At 49.8% G+C, this 19,710-nt stretch overlaps 1 protein-coding gene across 5 annotated transcripts in view; it reads right to left on the reverse strand.

Moving 5' to 3' along the window:
• Positions 1-19,710, reverse strand: part of RPH3A (rabphilin 3A) — a 94,197-nt gene that overhangs the window by 8,319 nt on the left and 66,168 nt on the right. For all 5 annotated transcript variants that reach the window (XM_006147966.3, XM_006147969.3, XM_006147967.2 and 2 more), the window contains 10 exons: positions 18,495-18,660; positions 16,123-16,161; positions 15,872-16,024; positions 12,325-12,408; positions 11,820-11,882; positions 10,248-10,487; positions 7,941-8,020; positions 5,607-5,681; positions 4,142-4,251; positions 1,476-1,602 (listed from right to left, as the gene is read on the reverse strand). In XM_006147966.3, coding sequence (XP_006148028.1) covers positions 1,476-1,602; positions 4,142-4,251; positions 5,607-5,681; positions 7,941-8,020; positions 10,248-10,487; positions 11,820-11,882; positions 12,325-12,408; positions 15,872-16,024; positions 16,123-16,161; positions 18,495-18,660 — 1,137 coding nt within the window. The remainder of the gene's footprint in view (positions 1-1,475; positions 1,603-4,141; positions 4,252-5,606; positions 5,682-7,940; positions 8,021-10,247; positions 10,488-11,819; positions 11,883-12,324; positions 12,409-15,871; positions 16,025-16,122; positions 16,162-18,494; positions 18,661-19,710) is intronic.

Genomic DNA, 19,710 nt, shown 5'->3' on the forward strand with positions numbered 1-19,710 from the left:
ATCACTGTGCTGTGGCCACTCCCACCTCTGCCTGTCCTGCCATCTCCGTGTCTCCGGGGCTGGCTGCTTCTCCATAGCAAGATGGGAGACTCAGGAACTAGAAATCCAGGGGGGCGCCTGGCCACTGTCCTGACCAACTGGCCTCTACTGAGAGGGGAGGGAGAGGAAGCCCGGAGAAGCAGCGGTTAGAGGCAAAGCCTTGGAGGAAACGGAGGAGCTGCCTCCCTTCTGGGCTGTCTTTACCGGGAGCCTGGCATTCCGCCCAGGCTCTTCCTGTATCTCCTCTTGTGTCTTGCGTCTTTGCCTGAGCTGTAGACACACAGCGCAGCACCCAGGCAGTCCACCCTCCACCGGCCATCTGGCGAAAGGATGTTGCAGGGTCCCCCTGCCCCCGGCCCCCATGGCTTCCCTGTAGGGAGCTGGCCGGCTGCCGGGAAACCAGGGGTGCTGGCGGTTGCAGGAGAGCTGGGCTCTGGCGGGAGCTGAGAGAACAGCTACTGCTTCTCAGTGGGACCCTGGCAACTCGCTCCCCTCTCTGGGCCCAAACTGGCCCATATGAAAAGCAGGGGCAGGTGGGATTAGCTCTACAAATAGAGGTGGCTGGGTCCCACCCTATCCCCCAGCCAGGATCTCCAGGGGGTGATCTTCACGAATCTTCATCTGTAAAGCTCCGGAACTGTAAAACTCAGGTGCAGCCCAGCTAGAGATGCTCAGATGGGACCTTGATCTTGCTCAAGGGGCAAGCACTACCTCTAATGGCGGTAACGGCAGGTCTGACCCGTTGTGTGTATTAACACATTTAATCCTGAGAAGACTTCATGAAGTTGCTACAACACTATCCCATTTTACAGATGGGAAAACTTAGGCCCAGAGAAATGAAATAATTTGGCTCAGACAATACCATTTATATGGCTGAGCCAGGATTCAAACCCCAGGAGCCTGGGTCCAGAGCTCACAGTCTTACCCTGTACGATATCCTGTCTCCTATTCACCTGCTGTGCTTTATGACGTCATGACTGACAGGTGGGTAAGACAGTACTATTTCCTATAATAAAACTAATTTTAGGTGCTTTTAGCACACTGAGTTGTGATGATTACTTATTTGTTAAAAACAACATACCTCTTCTATGAGGCAGGGAGTTTGAACACCCATTTTATAGACCACAAAATGGAGGCACGAAGTCGCTTAGCCCCTTGGCCAAGGCTACAGGGCAGGAAGTGGCAGAGCTGGGCTTGACCCCAGGCAGGCCACACTGCCACACCATGCTGGCCTTCCAGTTTTACCAAGGAGGACCCTGACATCCGAAGTGAGGCAGAGCGAGGATGCGGCCTCAGTGTTCTGAGCTGAATGCTCCATCCTCTCACAGCGGCTGCAGCTGTCGGGCCCCCTGTAGATCTATTTACCCTGATGCGGACCCAGAGGAAGGCAGCCTCCCCCCACCCAGCCTCCTCTCCTCTTCATCAAAGTCACTCACGGGGATCACTCGCTCCAGACATATATTGAAATTCTTCCTCTGGTTAGGCTTCAGTTTCTTGAGCGAGAATCTGGTCTCACCGATAAACTCGTTGTGGCCAAATTTGTCCTCGTCACAGACAGAGATCCTGCCGTCGACGTAAGGGGTGGGGAGAGGAGAGGAAACAGACGTTAGCTCCTCCACGCCGAGAGCTATGCACAGGGCTGGCAAGGACGAAGTACTGTGTGTGGGAATCACACGGTGCCCTTGTTATCAACCCCGGGCCGACTTCCGCTGCTTCTCCACTGCAGTATGACTTCCGTGCAGTGAGTGACAGCCCCCAGGCTCACGGCGTGCTGTGTGTTTGCACATGTGCACACCAGGCAAGGGACAGAATATTCCAGGGCCCAGACACCTGCAGGATCCTTCCCACTCATCTCCCACTTAGGTAACTGCTGTCTAGACCTCTAGTCTCACAGTCCGTTGTCCTATTTTTGACCTTCATATACACAGGAGCGTACAGTATGTATTCTCTTATATTTGGCTTCTTTTGATCAACCTTTCTTTTTGTGAGACTCATCCATGTATGTAGTAATTTATCCACTTTGGTGTTGCATATTATTCCACTGTAGAAATATACCATAATTGTCTGCTACCGATGGGCATTGGGGTTCTCTCTAGTTTTGAGTAATTAGGGGTTAAGATGCTGTGGAACATTCATGTTCATTTCTTTGGGTATACACATGTACTTTTTCTTTTTTTTTTTTTTTTAGTTTTTATTATAGGACATGTGTGCTCATTGGAGAGAGACAGAGACAGAGGAAGAGAGAGGAAAAGTGATTAATCACCCCTCCCTCATCAAGGGAGATGGCCACGCTGCAATCCCTTCTCCTTCATTCTCCTCTTGGGATTTTGGGCATACGTGCATGCACACCTGGTATGATTTTCAAGCTGCCAGGTGTTGAACTGTGCAGCTGGCCAATGTGGGATCCAACACCCTAACCACCGTGCCACCTGCTGGCCCACACACGCACCATTTCTATTGCATATTTGCCTAGGAGTGCAATTGCTGGGCTAGCTATAAGTTTAGCTTCAGTAGAAATTGCCAGTTTTCGGGAACCAGCAGTTAGTGTAATGGCTATGTCGCTGGACTCCCACGTAGTTAACCGCGGTTCGCGTCCCAGACCCGGTGGCTTAAAACTCACGCCGGGTACATGTGTGTGTGTGCCCAAGATCCCGAGAGGGGAATGGAGGAAAAGGGATTGCGGTGTGACCATCCCCCCTGGGGGGGTGATTTCTCACTTTCTGTCTCTCTCTGTCTGTCTGGCGAGTGCACGCACCCTATAGCGAAAAAGGGTGCACCCCCCCTATAGGAAAAACCCCTAAAAAAAAAAAAAAAAAAAAAAAAAGAAAAAGAAAGAAAGAAAGAAAGAAAGAAAGAAAGAAAGAAATTGCCAGTTTTCTTAAGTGCTTTCATCCGTTATTCCCCTACCAGAGGTTTATGAAGGTTCTGGTCACTCTTTCTTTCCAACTTTGACCTTGTTGGTCTTTAATTTCAGCCTTTCTGGAGGGTGCTAGCCTGTCATTGTCATCTTAATTTACGCTTTCCTGATTAATGAGGTTGAGCCCCCTTTTCATAAGCTTCATGGCCATGTGGGCACCCTCTTCTGCAAAATCAGGCTAGGCACTTAGCTGATGTGTTCTCATTTACTTTTTCCTCCCACCCTGAGTTTTCCATTTTAAAGAGGAGCCTGGGGTCCAGAGGCATTAAATAACTTTTCCCATATGAAAGGTAGAGCCAGAATTTGAATCCTGAGTCCTATAACACACATTGCCTTTTGTGGCCCACTCCGCATAGCACTGAGTGGGATGGAGGACAGGACAGGCCAGTCATGAGAACCGCCCCTTAGATGGTCACAAGGACCAGTCAAGGCATTATCATTTATCCTGGCACATACAAGGGGGAGAAAGGACTTGTCTCCCCAAGGCAGGGGAGGCATTCTGGGGACAGGCACGGACTAGACTGTCACCTCGCTCCTTGGCTACCACCATTGGTTGACCAATATTCCACTGTGTTCAGATCCTAGAAGCCTGGACCCCTCACGGCTGAGTCCCACCCTGCCGAAGGCTGGGGAAGGAAGTCGTCTCCATCAGCAGGTCGGAGCTGATAGACACCATCCTGCTGCCCTCCTCCCAAACCTTGGTGCCCAGATACTAACGTGGTAACAGTTTCACTTATCTGCATCTTCCAAAGTTCCGACCAGAAATAGGTACAATTTAGATAGAAGTAAAACAAAATAAGAATACTAGTAGGGGTCTTCCCCCCCTCCCCACCTTTGGAGAGATTTTTGCTATAGGGCATGTGCTCTTGCCAGAAAGACAGAGACAGAGACAGAAAGTGAGAAATCACCCCCAGGGAGATGGCCACACCGCAATCCCTTCTCCTTCATTCTCCTCTCGGGATCTTGGGCATGCATGCACATGCACCCAGCATGAGTTTGAACCACCAGGTCCGGGACTCGAACTGCAGTTGACTACATGGGAGTCCAGTGACACAGCCATTATGCCAACTGCTGGTTCCCTAATAGGGGTCTTTTTAAAGAACAGGCCCCAGGAGCAGTCTGCTGAGGCTCAGTGACCCCAGCCTCATCCTCTTTGTCTCCTCTCTGCCCCCACTCAGCGGGTACCTGAGGGTCTTCCTCTGCATGTCCTCGTCGGTGATACCATGATAGACGAGGGTCTCATTCCAGACGGGGTTCCGGGTGTTCCGCAGAGTTTTTGTACGAAGCTTGTTGGACTAGAACCCAGAGACATGGATAGATAGGTGACTGCCTTAATGGGGAGCCAGCCCTGGAGCCCTAGCCTTTGGGCTGATTTGGGGTAGGTGGGTGGCTTTTCCCTATAGGGCGTCCCGGGGCTTGGCTGTCCCCAAACGCGTGTTCTCAGGGATGGAGCTGTTCTCTAGGGAGATGGCAAATGGATGAACGCTCAACACTGGGTGAGTTACTTCCGAAGGGGATCCCAGTGTGTGACAATGAGAAACGTCTTTGAATTTAAAGAGAAGAAAGCAGAGAAATCTTCCTTTCAGGAAAAAAAAATTTTATATATATATATATACACACACACATACATACACACACATACATATATGTGTGTGTGTGTGTATATATTTATTTATAGGCAATAAAGGCAGAAATGAGAGTCACCCATGTAGACAGGGGTTATTGAAATGTTCCCTCTTTACCCCCAAGAGTATCCTCTGGGTTTGAAATTCCTTAGGGAGGATTTTTTTCTTTTTAATTTCATTCATCAAGAGAAGGCTAGAAATGCAACTATACCCAGCAGAGGTGGCCTGATGACAAGCCTAATTCGTACTAACCTGTAAATGACTCATACTAGAATCGTTGAGCAGATTTGGATTTAGGAGTGGGTGGAGCGCAAGCTGGAGCATGTCACTGGGGAATTACGAGGAGCAGGAGCGGAATACCTCACAGTGTAGCTGTGGAATGGGCAAGACTGCCCTTGATCTACAGCAAGATCGGGCATGAGCGAGTGAGTGAGTGGATGTCTTCTCTTGTCTTACGGGACACTCGACACTTGCAGAGGTATTTACCATGCATTTTCCCAAGATCACCTGGCCAAGTACACATCACCTCTGCCTTTAGGACATCCCTGTCAAATTAACACAGCAAAGGGCACACTTCCGTTGCCAGCTATGCTCTCTGGGGGTGAATCTAAAGACAGAGAATTAAACCCAGAGCAAAGGGATGCTCAGTAGGTGAGTGGAGGGGAGAGAGCTGTCAGGCAGGGGTATGTTTTCCCTCGGGTGTATCTGGGGACACTTGTTATTTCTACTGAGAAATGAGGTTTGGGAAGAACTGCACTGTGGCCCACGGTCAGCACTAGGGAGCAGGCGAAGAGCATAACTGGGTGTCTGCTTCTCTCCTCCCCTTTAGCAGCTCCCCAGAAATGAGCAGGGCCCAGGCCCTCTTAGGGAGTGACTCTTGGCACACCCGATACCCCTTGCAAGGGCTTAGCCACCCATGAAGGATTTGGGGCAGAGAGGGCTATTTCAGGCTCTGAGTGGAGAATCCTGGGTGCCTGCCAGGGCCCTCACACCCGGTGTGCTGCGATGCCCAGGCCATATGGTACCTTGCTGGCTCCTGGCAGGAGGTGCAACTTCACGTAGGGATCGGCCAGGCCGTTGGAATCCATGGGCTTCAGTCCCTGCAGAAGTAGAGGCAACGGCGTGAGGTCCTGGGAGGGCGTAGACCCAGCAACTCTCCCGCCTGTCGTTCACCCTGTGCACTTCCTCTTTCAAAGAGAGAAGGCGAATGCAGTGTGCTGGAATCAGGCGGATGGGGGGAGGGGGGTCAAACCTGGCCTTGTCACTTCCTCGCTCTGTGTCCTTAGGTAAATTTCTTAGTGTCTCTGAGCCTCGGTTCTCTCTCCTGCTAGGTGGGGATGAGAACAGTCCCTGCTTCATGGGGAGGTGGGATTTAACTGCTACCTCGGCGTCCAGTGCCTGGCTCACAGCAAGCCCCCCTGTCAGGGTTGGGTTGTCAATGCGAGGATGGGAGAGCTGTCTCTGGAGGGTCGGGGTAGGGGAGGAAGAGACTCTGAAAGTCTGCCCCAACCCTGCATTCACTGCTGAGATCTATTTCTCCTCCATATGACGGGGTCACGATCTCTGTCCAGCCCCCTCACAGGGCTGGGATGTGGCTCAGATGAGAGCTATAGGGTCAGGAAGTGTGTTTGGGGTAGGAGCTAAGATGGCCTTAACAGGAGCAGCCCCCACACTCCTGTATCAGACACACTGTGCCCAGGCTGGCGCAGGTGCCCCCCTCCAGGCTCCCGTCACCCCGTCTCACAGCAAGAATAATACCAGGGGTTACGACCAGTGATCTCCTGGGACCTGTTCAAGGGGGCTGATGGCAGCTCCTGCTTCGTGGGGTTCTTGGAGGATGAAGTGAGAGATCCCATCCTCAGAGATCAGTGCTACCCCTTAGTAGCTGTCTAACCTCAGCTTTACTTTTCCAAGCCTCAGTTTCCCCATCGGTATAATGGGGTGCATACACCTCAGCAGTCTCTATGAAGATGAAACAAGATAATGTCTGTACTTACCTCACTAAAGTATTGGGGGGTTTAAATGATCAAGGTGCTTATCACACATAACAGATGCTCGGTAAATGCTTGCCGAAAAGTAACTCGGCTCAGGGGACATGCTGATCTAGGAGTTTGTGGGCTGAGCATTTGAAACCTTGTCTATCATCCAAACTGAACATTTAAAGAAAGAGAGAACTCAGGACCAGCAGTTGGCATAATGGCTACGTGGCTGGACTCCCATGTAGTCAACCGCGGTTCAAGTCCCAGAACTGGTGGCTTAAACTCATGTCAGGTGGATGTGCGTGCGTGCCCAAGATCCCAAGAGGAGAATGGAGGAGAAGGGATTGTGGCGTGGCCATCCCCCCAGGGGGTGATTTCTCGCTTTCTATCTCTCTGTCTCTCTCTCCTTCTGGTGAGCACATGCGCCCTATAGCAAAATCCTCTCCAAAAAAAAAAAAAAAAAAGGAAAAAGGAATTTTTAATTTTTCTCTCCTTCTGGTGAGCACATGCGCCCTATAGCAAAATCCTCTCCAAAAAAAAAAAAAAAAAAAAAAGGAAGATGGAATTCTTAATTATTACTGCAAAGCAACAGGCACAGAGGGGACAGTCATGGAGAAACAGGACTGTGTGGCCACCTTGCCTTCACGAGTCACCCATCGTTACAGGACAGGCATGACTGCCATCCCCAGCTTATGAACAGGCACTCCGAGACACAGAGAGGTTGAGTTAATTCCCCAGTTGCACAGTGGGGAAGTGGCAGGGTGGGTATTTGAACCCAGGCACTCTGGTTCCCAAGTCCTTCCTTGTTTCTCCACACAGACCAGACGAGGGATGGGGCCAATCCCAGTCAGAAATATTCTGGGCTTTTCACTAGCATCACCCAGCTTTCCCCGGGGTCTGGGATCCACTGACTTGCTACGCCCCAGAGCCTACAGTGTGGCTTTCCTGAGTCCTTGTAGCTGCAGCCAGAGGCCCCTGGCTTGCAGTCCCTCCAGCTTGAAGCCACTTCAGCAGGGGGAGCCCGCAGGCTCTGGGCGGGGCTGCTCTGCAGCCATGCCAGCTGTTAAGCCAGGCTGTCGTTACTTCCCAGCCAGCAGTGCCACTGTCCCTCCCAGAGACGCTGCGTACCTGCCTGGGGTAGATCTCGCCTCTGCCCTGGAATTGCAGCTGCCTCTGCTCCCAAGAGGGGGCTGTGGATAAGCAGACCCCTCTAGGGTCATGCCTGCCGGAAGGTATTCTTCAAGCCTAATTATTGTCCTTTTCCCATCACTGTCACTGTCACTGACGGACAGGGCACCCCGGGAGACAGGCCTGGTTACCAGCCCACCTGAGCGTCCTAGAAATGCTGGAACACGTGAGGTCCCCCGGCCTGCCACCCACCTTCGCCTTGATGATGGTGCACTGCAAGGAGCTGTTGTCCTGGTCGTAGAGCAGGCTGAATTCCAGGGCACCCAGGGTGGCTGAGGAGGCAGAGACCGGAACCGAGAGAACATTCATTCAGTCATTCAACAGACATTTCCTGAGTACTTACCTGTACCCAGTCTGGATGGGGCACTGAGACTACGAAAGGGAGGAAGACCGTGGTCGCTGCTCTGGACACCTCAGCTTGGTAGATACCTCTGCCACCCCACTTCTCCAGAGCCCTCAGCACATCTGTGACAGTTACCCTCTGCGCACTTGCCTAGTTAATGACTTCCTGTTCTGCTAGGTGGAGTGTCCCATGAGGGCACAGGCTGGGACGCCTGCATCCCGTAGTGCGCAGTGCAGAGCGTGTATTATAGAAGGTGCTCCCTCGTCTGCCGAAGCAGTAAGTGGATCTTAGCATTCACTATTTCCTCTGCCCAGAATGCTCTCCCTCTAGATCCTCACATGGCTGACACCTTCTCATTATTCACATCTCAGCTTAACTACTGCTTCCTTGGAGAAGCCTTCCCTGATAACGCCATCTAAAAAGGACACCCTCACAAACATTCAGCATAGTTTATTTCCTTCATGGTGTTCTCTGTCTATGAGAAATGAACTCAATGGTATATTGTCTCTCTCCAAAGTAGATCGGCCAAGGATGTCTTTTTTCTCTTCTTTCTTTCCTCTCTCTCTCTTTGGTGCCATGGTATCCCTAGTGTCTAGAACAGCTTGAGGTACCTAGTATGTGTTCAATAAATACCCGTCAACTATGGAGATGCGTGAGTGAGTGGAGAGTGTAGAGTTCAGTGTGGAGATGGTTTATTCATTATAAACCAATGGGATCAGCTGAGAAGACAGACAGATATGAGGCTGGGAGGGGCTGCCGAGGCTGGGTGGGCTGGGGGGCATTTAAGGCAGATGGAAGGAGCAGTAGCTGCTGTTCTGGTAAAGAATCAGGGTGACAACGGCAGACATACATGGCGCATGTGCAGAGCAGGTGCAGCCCGCGGCGAACCAGGCGGAGTGACTCGCCTCGTTCTTGCACCCTGAGACTGCAGGAGGCTGGCCCTTTCAGAGTTCTTTATTTTTTGGAGAGGTTTTTGCTATAGGGCGCATGCGTTCACCAGAAAGACAGAGAGAGACAGAGAGAGAGAGAGAGACAGAGAGCAAGAAATCACCCCCCAGGGGGGATTAACATGTCACAATCCCTTCTCCATTCTCCTCTCAGGATCTTGGGCACGCAGGCACACGGTCCCGGTGTGAATTTAAGCTGCCGAGTCCAGGACTCGAACCATGGTTGACTACATGGGAGTCCAGTGACATAGCTATTACACTAATCGCTGGTCCCCCAGAGTTCTTAAAATTATTAAATATAAACCCATGCACTTAAGAGAGAAATCACCAGGTCATAGGATAAATTTTTTAAAAATAATCATTTAGTTTTATTTATTATTGTTATTTTTAAATTTGCTATAGGGTATGTATGCTCACTAGAGTCAGAAAGAGAGAGAATAAGAGAGAGAGGGAAAGTCGAAAAATAAGCCCCAGATCTGGGACTCAAACCAAAGTCAGCCATGTGGGAGTCCAGCACCTCAACTACCACACCACCTGCTGGTCCATGTGATCATTTAATGCCTAAGTTGTTGAGGAACCGCCCCTCTGCACATTGAGAAAACAGTTTAGTGCCACCTTGCACCCTTGACAATGATTAAAATGGTAAGTTTGACGTTATGTGCTGTTTGCCACAATAAAAAATATATATGTGGGTTGAATGTGCCTTAATCCAAGCTCTTGGGACCAGAAATATTTCAGATGGCAGATTTTTTTTTGGGGGGGGGGGTTTGGAATATTTGCATATACATACTGAGTTACCGTGGGGATGGGACCCAGGTGCAAACAGAAAACTCATGTTTGCTTTATCTACGCCTTATTCACACAGCCTGAAGGTCATTTTACACAATATTTTTGCACTGGAGCATTTTGACTGTGACCCATCACAGGAGGTCAGGTGTGGAATTTTCCCTTGGGGTGTCATGTCAGTGCTCAAAAAGTCCCAAATTTGGGGGCATTTCAAGTTTTCAGATCAGGGATGGTTAACCTGGGTAGTACTTTAGAGAGCTAAGAGCATTTTGTGAAATTAACACGCATCTGTATTTTGATAACTTTGTTTATGTGATTTTTAGGCTTGGCATACCACAGGGCTGTCCCTGGGGTCTTTCTGGTTTCCTGGGTTGGTTCCTGCAGCAACAATGCCCAGATGCCACTTCCCTAAGTGCCACCTACTTGCTTCATCCGAGTCGTAACTGTTGGCTTCTTCCTCCTCCTCCTCTGGGGGCGGTGGCTGGCGGGCAGGGGCCGTGGCTGGCTGGGGAGCAGCTGCCGGTGTTTGTGGATAGGGACCTGGGGGGTGGCCCGCTCGGTCCTCCCTGGCTCCAACTGCCGGGTAGCCCCCAACCCCTGCTGTTCTCTCCTCCCGGGGTGGGGCAGTGGTCCCTGTATAACCAGGGTCGCTTGGAGCCACCTCTGTGGGGAGAAAGGGGAGGGCATGAGAGAAGCAGCTGAGTCCTTGTTTCATAATAATGGCTGCTCAGGAGAATCCCCCAAATGCAGGTCCTTGGACCCCACAGACTCGGTGGGCCGTGCATGGGCCTTGGGATCTGTGTTTGACAAGCCCTGTGAGCTGATTCAGATGTCAGCAAAGCAGACCTTGTGAGGCCCTGATAGCAGTGTGGACCCAGGGGCCAGACAGCCTGGGTTCGAGTCTCCCTTGTGTGGCCTGGGCCAAGGAACTCGACTTCTCTGTGCCTCAGCTTCCTTCTCTGTAAGATGGGACGATAATATCTGAGAGCACTCCAGCGGTATGGGTATGATCTCTGGGAAGTGCTCTAATGTGTGTGCAGTGCTCAGAGCAGCGCCTTGAGTATTAGGAAGCGATGAGCACGTCACAGCTACGAAGACTGATGACAGCGACGCATATCAGTCATGTGATAGTCACTGTCACTTAGCGTGGGCTTAATGCAGGTCAGGAGATGTGCTAAGGCTTTGAAAAAGATTTACTTATTTAATTTATTCTTATTATTATTAAGTTTGCTATAGAGTACATTTGCTCACCAGAGAGACACAGAGAGGGAGAGAGGGCAAGTGAGAAAGCGAGCTGTCAAGTCCAGGACTCAGACTGCAGTTGGCCATGTGGAATCCAGCTTCTCAACCACCATGCCACCTGCTGGCCACTGTGCTAAGGCTTTCTATGTGCTAATTTGCTTAACTCTGAGAGGTAGGTCCTAGCATGACTTCCATCTTTTTGTTTTTGGAGAGGTTTTTGCTATAGGGCGCGTGCACTCGCCAGACAGACAGAGAGAGACAGAGAGACAGAAAGCGAGAAATCCCCCCCCAGAGGGGATGGTCACGCCGCAATCCCTTCTCCTCCATTCTCCTCTTGGGATCTTGGGCACGCACGCACGCACACGCGCCCGGCATGAGTTTAAGCCATCGGGTCTGGGACTCGAACCGCAGTAGACTACATGGGAGTCCAGCCTAGCGACATAGCCATTACGCTAACTGCTGGTCCCCATGACTTCCATCTTATAGATAAGGAAATTGGTTTAGAGAAGTTAAGTGACTTGCTCCGGGTCACACAGCTGGGAAGTGAGGAGCAGGAACTTGAACACAGGACATCTGTAATCTTCAGTGCTACGTATGTTGGCATTCCCACCCATCTCATCTCAGTAAGGATATCTAGAGCTTTGGGATGGGAGTGGGCTGTGCAGGCTGAGACAAGACCTGGCGGCTCCTTGCTGCCTTGGGGAAGTGGGAGAGGTGCCCTTTGGGCTGGGCCAGGAAGAAGCAAACACTTGCCTGGTCTCTGGTCTGGAAGGCGTCCTGCTGGCCCAGGGCTAGGTCTGCTGCCTGCCGGGGGCCCTGAGAGGGGAGCAGAGAGAAAGAGGGAAGAACAGAGAGGGTAGCATCATTAGGGTGTCTGCCTCTCCTCTCATTTCACAGGCGTGGACAGGCCCAGGGCAGCAGGTGATGCGCAGAGGTAACCGAGGCTCAGGAGCAGTCCCTCTGGGGGTTGGGGGTCAGAATGACTGGGTCCGAGCCAAGCACTGAGGGAACTGTCTGGGCCTCAGTTTCTGCCCCTGGGGGATGTGTTGAGGGTGAGGAGGCTCCCCACTTTGGCACTGGGAAGTTAAGATGCTCGTCCCTCCCCCTTCCACCCACCGTGGTTCTCGGCCCAGGGCATTACTCATTCTAAAGGTCTTAGGTGGGTTAGGATTAGGTGGGGGCCACAGTGGGCCCTGTGTCGGAGGACGGTGCTGGAGCCCACTGAGGGACAGCTGGGCAGGTGGGTAGGTGAGCCTACCTGGCTGCCCAGGCTGAGGAGCTGCTGGACTCTGCGGGGCTGGGGTGGGTCTGGAGGCCTGGACTGAGTTGGCCCGTCTCAAACCTGTAAGGAGAAGGAAAGGAGACCATCAACATGCCTGACAAACACACACACACACACACACGTGCGCACACACACACACACACCCCAGTCTGTCAGCAAGAGAAAAGACCACCTGGATTTTGACTGGAGGCAGCCCCCTGCCCCCATCCCAACCTCACACACACCCTCAGTTCCTCTGGACCCTCTTCTCCCCTCAGTGTGTTCTCTTTTTTGGGAGGTCTCTGTTTTAGGGCGCACGCACTCATAAAGAGAGAGAGGCAGTGAGAGGGAAAAAGAAATCACTCCCCCGGGGAGGGACTTGTTATAATACCTCCTCCTCTATCTTCCTCCTGGGATCTTGGGCATTCATGCACACAGCCCAGTGTGAGTTTCAAGTCACCGGGTTTGGGACTGGAACCACAGTTGGCCATGTGGGAGTTCAGGGATGTCACTGCTACACCATCTGCTGGTCCCCTGTTCTCTCTTTTCAGTACTCAGATTCTCTGGGCAGATTGCAGCAGTGGCACGGTGGTTAAAAAGCAGAGGTTTCCTGGGACCAGCAGATGGCACAATGGTTACGTCGCTGGACTCCTGAGGCTTAAAACTCAGGCCGGGCGTGTGTGCCCAAAACCCCAAGAAGAAAATGGAGTAAAAGGGATTGTGGTGTGGCCATCCCCCCAGAGGTGATTTCTCACTTTCTGTCTCTCTGTCACTGTCTCTCCAGTGAGTGTACGTGCCTGATGGCAAAAATCTCTCTCTAAAACACACACACACACACACACACACACACACACACACACATGTTCTCATGAGACCTGATGGTGGCATGGCAGGAAGATGCAATGCTTCGTGAGGCTGAGCCACAGGGAAGGTTCCAGGTTCATGTCCCGAGTGAGTGGGATGTGCCATGTGCCTATGACCTGGGGCTGGCTGGGGGTAGGGGTAGATTGCTGGGGTGCTCTTTGTATTTGTTTCTCTCATTCGTGGAGATAAATGTAAAATTTAATTATAAAAATAAAAGCACAGGTTCTGTGATCCTGCTTCCACCTGCTGTCCCGGCACAGTGACCTATCCCTCCTGGGCCTCAGTTTTCTTATCTGTTCGATGCAGATAACAAGACCTGTCTCAGGGCTGTGGTGAGGATGCAGGGATAGTACTCGGGGAGAGTGCCAGAACAGTGCCTGGCATGTGGTTAGCACACGTCAAGGGTTGGCATTTATTTTATCATTCCTGTTTTTATGTTCTTTGCTTCTTTTTGCTTTATTTATTAAGTGAGGGTGGTTTAACAGTACCTTCCCTCAAAGAGCCATTGCTTGGATTACATGCAAAGAGTTTAAACACATGTCCGCTGCAGAGTAAGTACTGGGCCAAACTTGAGTTGTGGCCCAGGTGTGATAGCACAAATAGTAGGCCACCATGGCATGATACTGAAGCCATATGGGAAGGCCCAGAGTTCAAACCCCAGGTCAGCTAGAACATGCCAGGAACCTACTAGCATTCCCAAGATCCTGGCTGGCTGGAAGGTTGGTGGAGGAAGGGGAGTGGAATCTCAGTGTGATGAAATCCTGTTGGAGAGCCTCTTCCCCCCAGGAAAGAAATACATAAACTTAAACATACACTTGAGTTGCTAATATTATTAACTATGAATTCAAGTATGCAAACATCAGAGAACCTTTAATCAATCGGAAATCTTAGCATAGGCTGGAAAATGAAGCAGAGCTAAAACTGTGGTGGGTGCTCGGTAAATATACAAAATTACGACATTCATGGAGAGACATGTCCCAGTATGAGACCAGGGACAGAAGTTCAGCTAGAACATGCTTCAGGTGGTGATAAGCATGGCATTAGGACTGTCTTGGTGCTCTGCGAACCTGGAGGAGGGAACAATGAACTCAGCTCCAGGGGGAACAGCTGGAGGCAAGGACTGTGTACATTCACTCTTGAGGTACAGGGGATCCAACCCCCCTTCAGCAATGCCCCATGACTATCTTTTCCCTTAAGAGACAAAATAATATAGGGATTAAAAGCATGAGATTTGATGTGCAAAGATTAACTCAAAGACCAAAACATGAGAGCTAAAACCATAAAACTCTTAGAAGAACATGTAAAGGGAAGTCTTCGTGATGTAGAGCCTGGCAATGAGTTTTTTGGGCAGCTGCTGGAGCATGAAGGATGTGCCTGGCTCCATTGCTAATAAGAAGAGGAATGGCAGTGCTAAGCTGCAAACCCAAATTCAGGAAGACAGGTCAGAGGTCAACATGGGACCTACATATTCAGCTCTGACTTAGACCAAGGTGCAGTTGTTGACTACAAAGAAATGAAGCTGCTTCGAGATCTTACACCAGGTGTTCTGGAACATAGATATCCCCAATCTAGTAGAGTCCCGAACCCAGTGGCTTAAACTCATACTGGGCACATGTGCGTGCATGCCCAAAATCCTGAGAGGAGAATGGAGGAGAAGGGATTGCAGTGAGTCCATTTCCCCAGGGAGTGATTTCTCGCTTTCTGTTTCTCTGTCTCTCTCTGTCTTTCTGGTGAGTACACAGACCCTATAGCAAAAACCTCTCAAAAAAAAAAAAAAAAACACCCACAAAAAACTCCAAGTCTGGGGATCAGGGACTCACAACTGTGAGCCCAGGGGTGCTGGGTACCTCTGAGAGCACCTGTCAGAGAGATCCTGCCATCACCCCTGCCACCATCTTCACAGACAGCAGAGGCCACTTGCCAAGGGAAGGAAGAGTGGGCTAGATCTTTGAGAGTGAAGCATCCTTACTTTGCTCCAAGCTAATGGGAATTGTTCTGCGGAAATTTTGGGGGGGAGGAGGGAGAAAACTAATTCACATGTGGTATTAGAGTGAGAAAAGGATGTAAACACAATTACGAATGTCTGGAGCCAGAACTGTTTCTGAAACCTGTCTTTCCTCTACCATAGGCTAGAACTAGTGTCTAGAACATGTCACACAGTATGTATTCAATAAAACCTCTCAAAAAAAAAAAAAAAACACCCACAAAAAACTCCAAGTCTGGGGATCAGGGACTCACAACTGTGAGCCCAGGGGTGCTGGGTACCTCTGAGAGCACCTGTCAGAGAGATCCTGCCATCACCCCTGCCACCATCTTCACAGACAGCAGAGGCCACTTGCCAAGGGAAGGAAGAGTGGGCTAGATCTTTGAGAGTGAAGCATCCTTACTTTGCTCCAAGCTAATGGGAATTGTTCTGCGGAAATTTTGGGGGGGAGGAGGGAGAAAACTAATTCACATGTGGTATTAGAGTGAGAAAAGGATGTAAACACAATTACGAATGTCTGGAGCCAGAACTGTTTCTGAAACCTGTCTTTCCTCTACCATAGGCTAGAACTAGTGTCTAGAACATGTCACACAGTATGTATTCAATAAATACTGAATGAACACATGAATAAAAACATGACCTCTCTCATTCTTTCCGATTCTCCTCACTCAGGAGGGTCATCTGGATTTCCCTTACCTGCTGGACTCCGGCTCGAGTCTCCAGGAGCCCCACTCTGGCCATGGTCCCAGCTCTCTGACTCCTGGCCTGATGAGCCCATTCGTGCTTCGGAGGCCCTGCGCACAGGAGGCCCATAGCTTCCTCGCCCAGGAGCAGAGGCTACGTCAGGACCTGGAAGGAAAAGCATAAATGGAATAGAGAAAGGGCAATGAGAGGAGAGGGTGAAGGATGTCTAAAGCAAAGTATAAGATGGAGTCAGCAGAACCCACCTGGCTTCTGACCTGGGCCCCTCCTGTCTTCAGTGTCCCCTAGAAAGAGAGAGAAATGCTGTGATTTTCTGACATCTGAGGAGCTATTACTTAGGAAGCCCAGAAAGGACTTTATCCAACACTCCCACGAACATTTTAAAAAACTAAATCTCCTGGGAACCAGCAGTTAGCGTAATGGCTATGTCGCTGGACTCCCACGTAGTCGACCGCGGTTCACGTCCCGGACCCGGTGGCTTAAAACTCACGCCGGGCGCATGTGCGTGCGTGCCCAAGATCCCGAGAGGAGAATGGAGGAGAAGGGATTGCAGCGTGACCATCCCCCCTGGGGGGTGATTTCTCGCTTTCTGTCTCTATGTCTCTCTCTGTCTGTCTGGCGAGCGCACGCGCCCTACAGTGAAAATCTCTCCAAAAAAAAAAAAAAAAACTAAATCTCCTCTCCAACCTCCCCTCTGATCTATCTTCTGTTTACAATTCCACACTATTTCCTTTGCATGCACAAACATGTCTGAACACACTTTGACTTAAAAAGAACAGAACTGTTGTGCTATACAGCTTTCTTTTTTTTTTTGAGAGAGATTTTCGCTATAGGGCGCGTGCGCTCGCCAGACAGACAGAGAGAGACATAGAGACAGAAAGCGAGAAATCACCCCCCAGGGGGGATGGTCACGCCGCAATCCCTTCTGCTCCATTCTCCTCTCGGGATCTTGGGCACACACGCACACGCGCCCGGCGTGAGTTTTAAGCTACCGGGTCCAGGACGCGAACCGTGGTCGACTACGTGGGAGTCCAGCGACATAGCCATTACGCTAACTGCTGGTTCCCATACAGCTTTCTTGACCTAGAGGGAGAACTGCTAATCCAGGAAAAAGGATGCTCTCATACGAAACTGGGGACTCCTCAGGGATGCAATGTATGTTGACAATGGGATTCTCTGCAAGAAATAGAAACTGCCTATGCCTTGTTAGAAGAAAAGTATTTACCAAATATTTGTTGGGTGCGAGACACTGTGCCAGGTACCTTGAAAAGCCATCTTATGAGAGACATACTTTGACACTTCAATTATTTTTTAATTACCACAGGCTGCATGCACTTGAGAGAGAGACAGAAAGAGAGAGGGAAAGAAAGGAAGCATGCACACAATGGGGCATGATCACACCATAATCCCTTCTCCTCCATTCCTCCCTCCTGTCAGGATTTTGTGTGCACACATACATGCACACAGTGCATGCTTTTTTAAATTTAATTTTATTTTTAGCTGCCAGAGCCAGGATTTGAACCATGGTTAGTCATGTGGGATCTGGCTCCCTTCACAAGTAGGCTAGGGGGCCAACCTGAGACTTTGAGTTTTGAGACCTCTAACTGCAACTTTCCTTTTAGAAACTCTGTCTGAACTGAACCCTGGAATTTATTCATTCAGACCAGATTTTGTTGCTTAGCTTTACTTGAAATTATTGCAAAGGCTTTCTGTAGTCAGTCCTAGTGGTCTAATCCAATTAAAATGTGTTTTTATTGTGGTTTGTTTTAATGAGTTTTTTTTTTCTTTTTACTGTGTTGCCACTCCCTTTTAATCCTCACTTTAATAATTAATGATTATACTTGGATAACAGTGATAACATCCACAGCAGTAGTAATTTTCTTCTACTAATTTCCTCTCTATTCATCTTTCACTTTTAATTAATCTAATTTTACATTGGCTTATGGCTGATAGAAGAAAATTTCAAGGGATAGGAAGAACTTGGCTAGCCGCAAGCCTTCTCAGATTTCAGTGTGTATTTGTGTGGTGGGACTCTCCCTTAGTTTCTAATTCTAATTTCTACCTCTGTTGTACCTCTAAATATTTGGGGGTTTAGAGATAACAACAAAACACTCTTGGCATTGTTGGAGAGTTTCCCATGCTACATCCTCCAACTTTTAAAGGTTTTTTGCTATAAGGCATGTACACTCACCAAAGAGTCACAGAAAGTGACACAGAGAGAAGGAAAGTGTGAAATCACCGCCCCCCCCCCCCCCCGCCCGGGGGGAACGGCCATGCTGCCGTCCCTCATCCTCCATTCTCTTCTTGGGATTTTAAGCATGCATTTATATGCACCTGGTGTGATTTTCAAGTCATTGGGTCTGGGACTTGAACTACAGAGTCAGCTCTGTGGTATCCAGTACCTTCACCACCATACCACCTGCTGGTCCCCCATGCTTCCCTCTTGTAAGGGTGTATGGTGAGCTTTGAAGAAGACATAGAAGTTCCACACCCAAGTTTAGAGGTTGACTGGCCACCAATGCGGTAGAAACACAGACATGGTGTCAGGACACCTTTCAGGTAGACCAGTTAGTCGAGACCTGTCCTTGGTCCTGAAAAAAGAATTTGTTTTTCCTACCTCTAGCTGGAGCCCTGGCTGTCTGTTTAGGCTCAGGGGTGGGCTGCTCAGGGGCAGCAGGCTCGCTGACAGGCTGTTGAGGCTTGGTCTTCTTTATAGGCATAGGTTGTGGGAGGACCTGTTTGGGGAAGCCTTTGAAAAACCATGCTCCAGAACGCTTCCACACCTGCAGAGTACAGGTAGAGATCAAATATCAGAAATCTTAAGAACTGATCCAACTGTTCACAGTCAGAGAACAGAAGGACAAAGACTCAACAGGAAGTCCTTCAGCTCTGGAAAGTGGCATGTTATACACTCCACTGGTTGTTAAAAAGAAGGCCACCTCCAACTTCCCCAGAATGTCTGACCTTCTTGGTCCTGTAAAGTCATAGCTAATATCTTCTATTGCCCCATAAGATCCATTCTCCACTGTTCTCCAGCCTACTCTGTTTCCCAGAAGCTCCCAGGGAAAAAACTAGGGTTGGGGTTACCTTGGAAGATAATGTGGTATGAGAGCATAACTGAAGAAACTGGATTTCCTTGATATCTGTCTTCAGGTTTATTTTGTTAAGGAGCGTTCCAAGAGGAGTTTGCAGGCATGGAGGAGAGTGCAGTGCTGGTATTTATCCCCCAGCTCCCTCCTGCTATGTGGACAGTGACTGGATTCCTAATAGGAATGTCCTCACTATCTGCATAGCAGGGAGGGAGCTGGGGGAATCCATTTTTCAGTCTAGTGTTTGTTCCCTCCTCCATCCCTTGTCCTAGGAGTGGTAAAGCACAATCTCAGTGCTGAGGTGTTTCCCTATCCATTGCTGTTTCCACGAACCCTGCCCAGACCTTTGTACCAAACACCTTTGTCAGACTCTTGATTACCCTGCTAGACTATGCCAACTGTTCTTGCCAGGCCCCGGACTGATACTGAGGAGAACACTGTTATTGAAACAGTCTCAGGGACAGAAACTGGAAATGGCAAGTGAGTGATGAAGAAACTGGGAGAAAAAGGAAAAACTTAACTGGGGCAAAATGAGTAACAAAAGTCAGGATTGGGGAAGAAAAGAATTCTGAAGGAGAAAGAAACAGAGAGAAAGAAAAGAGAATGTGCAGAGAAAAAGTGTGAAGATTGGGAATGAGGAAAAAGGAAGAGAAGGCAATAAAGACAAGGAGGGAAAAAGGATCAAACATGAGGGAGAGTAAGAGGAAAGAGAAAAGGGAGACAGGAAGAGGGCTAGAGGGAAAG

The sequence above is a fragment of the Tupaia chinensis genome, unplaced genomic scaffold (genome assembly GCF_000334495.1).
Source record: "Tupaia chinensis unplaced genomic scaffold, TupChi_1.0 Scaffold000226_1, whole genome shotgun sequence".
NCBI classification, from domain to species: domain Eukaryota; kingdom Metazoa; phylum Chordata; class Mammalia; order Scandentia; family Tupaiidae; genus Tupaia; species Tupaia belangeri.